This window comes from Cynara cardunculus (genome assembly GCF_001531365.2).
Source record: "Cynara cardunculus var. scolymus isolate 2C chromosome LG 3, CcrdV1, whole genome shotgun sequence".
NCBI classification, from domain to species: Eukaryota; Viridiplantae; Streptophyta; class Magnoliopsida; order Asterales; family Asteraceae; genus Cynara; species Cynara cardunculus.
The window spans coordinates 23,535,142-23,539,926 of NC_037530.1; the positions used below are offsets into that span (position 1 = coordinate 23,535,142).

Genomic DNA, 4,785 nt, shown 5'->3' on the forward strand with positions numbered 1-4,785 from the left:
GGCTTAGAGAAGTAAATACAATGGCTTCTACAAAAAGTTAGGGCCACTATATATAGATTCTTGGTGTATGAAAAACATTTTAACGTGGGACACTAGTTGTTAATTTAAGTTATGTAAGAGATTCATTTGAGAAGTGGTATGATACAGGAACTGAACCTTCGCCTTCGTTAATGACAGAACAGGAGACGAGAGATTTAGGAGGAAGAAGATACTAGAGAGAGAAATACATAGGGAGAAGTCATTTTTATTATCTTTCATGCTTTTCTACAAGAAAAGGAGTTCCTATTTACATCCAGAAGAACTCGAACTAAAAGGGAACTTTAGTTGGAATGTAATTATAACAAACTAGTCCCTTGTTACGGTAAGTATTTTAAAAGTAAAGAAGTCATTCTAACTCTTCATATGATCAAAACCGGCCAAAAACTGCGACTTTGATTGGTTAAAGATTGTAGGTTTGATTGGTCAAGATTTGTGGCTTTTATTGGTCAAGCAAAAAAATAGAAGGATAGTTTTGTAACTCGTACAAATAGGTTGCATATAAGTGCATATGTGAATCAACTAATTAGTCAGTTTATTAAAAAAAAATTCTTCGTTTTACTGGATGATTAATTACCTAAGGATTACCAACATAATTCATTTATTTTTTATTTTGTTTAAAAATATAATTTTACTTTATTGATCAATTTATCTGTTAGTGATTACTCAGGGAATACCGACGAAACTTTCAAATATATTTATTTCCTTTAAAAACTTCCAGGTTTTGTCAGGACCATTGGTATTTTATGAGTGATCAGTAAGTAATCATCCAGAGAAATTTCCCTTAGTAATTTTTATAGATAAAAACCATTTATTTTATAGTGATTATTCATATGGGATATATCTTTGTAGGTGATTTAGTTATCTTCTTACATGTTTTTCACTAGAGTATAGATGATAAGGTGTTATCAATTTAGGGGGGTGTTTGAGATTGCTTATTTGAAACAACTTATATTTTTTTGTAAAAGTGCTTATCAACTTATTATAAGTAAAAATTGTTTAACTTTTTCAAAAACTTCTTATTACCGGTTTGGCACCGGTATAAGCTATTTATCGAAATACTCAAAAGTACTTATTATCGTGTCACACCAAAATAGATCAATTATTTTTATAAGCAATCTCAAACACCCTCTTAAGTGATTGCGAAGGAATGACATTGCATATAATTATTCATTAAGAAATTGAAGTCCCCCATCTAAACTCTAATTTCCTACAAAGTTTCATCATGGTATATAAGACATAAAACAGTACAATTTCCCTTATAAATACACATTAAAAAAACCTAATTATGATATACATAGATTATGTCACTTTATTGGCACATCTACCTAATTATTTCAACAGATATTTTGATTGCATAGTTTTTTCTAAAGAGAGAATTCGAAAGGGTTTCACTTATCGTCACACGTTGGACTTGTGACACATATCATGAACACTTTTGAGTTTGCAAAGAGCCTCACTTATGGTGATTCGTCCTTCCGCAGATTCGTTGGTGCAAGAAAGTGCAACCCCGATTACCGTTTTGAGGCAATCAAGTTGTATCTTCATGTTCATGGATTGACCATCTTCTAGTTCTTGTAGCATATCAGGATCCAACACTCGATCCAAGTTAGTCGGAAAAGCAGATTGCACCCATGTCTTTAGGCTTAGACCGCCCACGAAGCTCTCATGTGTCGGGCTCTTACCAGTAAAAATCTCCATCACCATAATTCCATAACTGTAAACATCTCCTTTGGTAGATGGTTTTGCACCCACACCATATTCTGAATCAATGTACAACTTAACCCACTGTAAAGTCTACACAATTATCCATTCATGCAGTAGAACCATAAAAGATGAGATTAGTGAACTGACCTGGAGGTATGTAACCCATGGAACCTTTAAGAACATGGGCAGAGCTGATTGATTGATCTTTCTCGACCAACATGCTAGCAAGCCCAAAATCTCCGATTTTGCCAGTTAAATCTTCATCCAGCAGAACATTGCTTGGCTTTATATCACAGTGCACCACAGGAGCCACCGCAGATTCATGGTGCAGATAAGTCAACCCACAAGCTACATCAATCGCCACCTTTAACCCTTCCAGCAACCTCATTCCATTCCCAATACGATTCTCCAAACTCCCATTCTTCATGTATTCATACACCAGTGCTAGAAATTCCGTGTTCTTGTGATTCAAACTGGAGCAAGATGTAATCAGCTTGACGAGATTTCTGTGCCTGAGATGTCGCAACGCGGTGCATTCAGCCACGAAGCTAGGCAATGAACCGGTAATTTCCATATCAAGAGCCTTGACAGCGATTTCATGGCTTCGTCCTTCAAGATTTAAACACCCTTTGTAAACAGACCCAAAACTCCCACGTCCAAGCAGGTTTTCTTCGTTGAAGTTCCCTGTTGCCAAACGTAGTTGGTCATATGTTATCATATGATGCTGGCCCTTGAAGGAATAAGGAGTGTCTATGATAGTAGCATTGTTTCTCCGGAAGTAGAAAAACAAAACGATTGACAGAAGCATCACTAAAACCGAAACAATTACTGCAACGGAGATCACAACTGCTTTGTGGCTTCCACCTCCTCTGCATCCGGCATCAAGGCATAGCTTTGGGTTGCCTTCAAGATGAACTCTGGAGAGATTTGAGAAAACCCCATCACTAGGAACTTTCCCTTCCAAGTTGTTGAAAGAAAGGTTCAAGAACTGGAGCGCTTTCAAGTTCTGAAGCTCAAGAGGGATTGAACCGGAGAGCAAATTGGAAGAGAGATCGAGAAATGCCAAACCTTTTAATTCACCCAAACTGCTAGGAATATTGCCTGATAGAGAATTTTCAGAGAGGATAAGCTGCTCCAAGCTCTTACAATTCTGGATTGAATTTGGAATGTTGCCAGACAAATGGTTGTCGGAGAGATCGACCGTCACCACTCTTTCCAGAAGCTCGATTTCTCGAGGCAAAGAGCCTGTTAATGAATTGCTGGAAAGATTAAGGATGGTGGTTAAACTTGGGAGATCAAGAACTTCTGTGGGTATGCTCCCACTGAGCTTATTCATGGACAAATCTATGGAAATTATCCTTGTGAAATTCCTAAAACTGATGGGTATGCTTCCTCCCAGTTCATTGTTTGACAAATCAATTTTAGTCAAGTTTCCAAGATTACCCAATGAATTTGGGATATTTGAAGACAATCTATTTTTGCTTAGAACAAGCTCCTGTAAGTCCTCCAATTGGCCTAACTCAGGCGGGATTTCACCGGAGAGGGAGTTGTAGCTTACATTTATTAAGCCTAGGCCTTTCAGTTGACCAATGGAGGGTGGGATGCCGCCAGAGACCTGGTTCGAACCCATGAACAGGATTCTAAGTTGTTTTGAAAGATTGCCTATGGACTCGGGAATGACACCATCAAAATGATTACCATCAATTGCTAGGAAATCAAGCTTTGTGCTGTTTACCAAAGAGTTTAAGAAACCGAGTCCCTCACCCCGTGAGCTAACGATATTATTGTACCCAATATTATACATTTCTAGCTCAGGGAGGTTCCCTAGTCCTGGTGGTACAGTCCCATGCAATCGGTTATGTGCCATTCGAATGATTCGTATGTTTGTGAGGTTGTGCAGCGAACCAGGAATAGTGCCTGTGAATCTATTGATGCAAAAGTTGAAAACTAGAAGATTTGGGAGCGTGTCACCTACGTTGTAAGGTATATCACCCCACAAATCGTTTGATGCCAGGGCTAGAGACTCAAGTGAAGACATGTTGTAAATGGATAGAGGAACTGTGCCAGTAAGGTTGTTGATGGTGAGATCAAGATTCTTTAGGTTCCGAAGACGAGACAAGTCACCAGGAATGGGGCCACTAAGTGTATTGGTGCCCAAGTTCAAAGTGGAGAGTGAAGAAAGGTTAGCAATGGAGGGTGGAATAGAACCAGAAAGACGGTTCTTTGCCAGGTTCAGAGCTTGAAGATTAGGAAGGAGAGTGAGGTCTTCAGGAATAGAACCAGAAATCTGATTTTGCATGAAATCAAGAACCCTGAGCTGGAGGCATCTACTTATGTTTGCTGGGATGGTGCCCTGGATGCTGTTGGAGCTGATATTGAGCAGTCGCAAGCGAAAAAGATTGGTGATGGTTTCAGGAAGTTTTCCTTGAAAGTGATTATCTTGGAGTTGAAGTGATCTGAGAAAGGATAGGTTCCCGATATAGGGGCTAACTAGACCAGTTATGTGAAGGTTGGAGAGGTCAAGAGCGACGACTCTACGACCATGATCACCACACACGACTCGAGTCCAGTTGCATGGAGAGGTAGAGTTTTGATCCCACGTAGCTAAAGCATCTGAGGGTTGGGTAATTATTTGAGATTTGATGGAGATCAAGACTTGTATATCTGTATCAATATTCCTTAAGGTGGCAGAAGATACGCAAGGGTTTGATATGAAAAGAAAGAAGATGGGCATATGGAATAGGGTAATTAGGTCCATGATGACTTGATGCATAATAAGTTTGGTGGTTGGGTGGTATTTATAGAGAATGTTGATGGTTACATATCTACTGGTGTCCTTTTCATTGCCCATTAACTCATTTGGACTTGGTCACATGAAATACAAACTTAAAGTGAACACCAAGTCACATTGTCTTTTCAAATGAATATGGTAAGGACTAAGAATCTTACGCGATAATAACGAGACAAGAACCAAGAGTTTTATCCGGTAAACGAGGGCGACAACTCTTACCAGGTAAATTTTTGCATACGATACCATTTTCG

General features: G+C 38.9%; 1 protein-coding gene across 1 annotated transcript; it reads right to left on the reverse strand.

The window, feature by feature from the left end:
* Positions 1 to 1,435: 1,435 nt before the first annotated feature.
* Positions 1,436 to 4,501, reverse strand: LOC112509048 (putative receptor-like protein kinase At3g47110). The gene is made up of 2 exons (XM_025113925.1): positions 1,891 to 4,501; positions 1,436 to 1,799 (listed from the first exon to the last, which is right to left on the reverse strand). Exons 1-2 carry the CDS (start codon positions 4,499 to 4,501, stop codon positions 1,438 to 1,440), a joined length of 2,973 nt encoding a protein of 990 aa, XP_024969693.1. The 3' UTR covers positions 1,436 to 1,437.
* Positions 4,502 to 4,785: the final 284 nt, after the last annotated feature.

Excerpts from the sequence above, each read along its gene's own strand:
- LOC112509048 (XM_025113925.1), bottom strand. The coding sequence starts at position 4,501 with ATGGACCTAATTACCCTATTCCATATGCCCATCTTCTTTCTTTTCATA. Across the intron at positions 1,800-1,890 it reads CATGGGTTACATACCTCCAG|AATATGGTGTGGGTGCAAAA; the intron begins GTCAGTTCACTA and ends ACATTGATTCAG.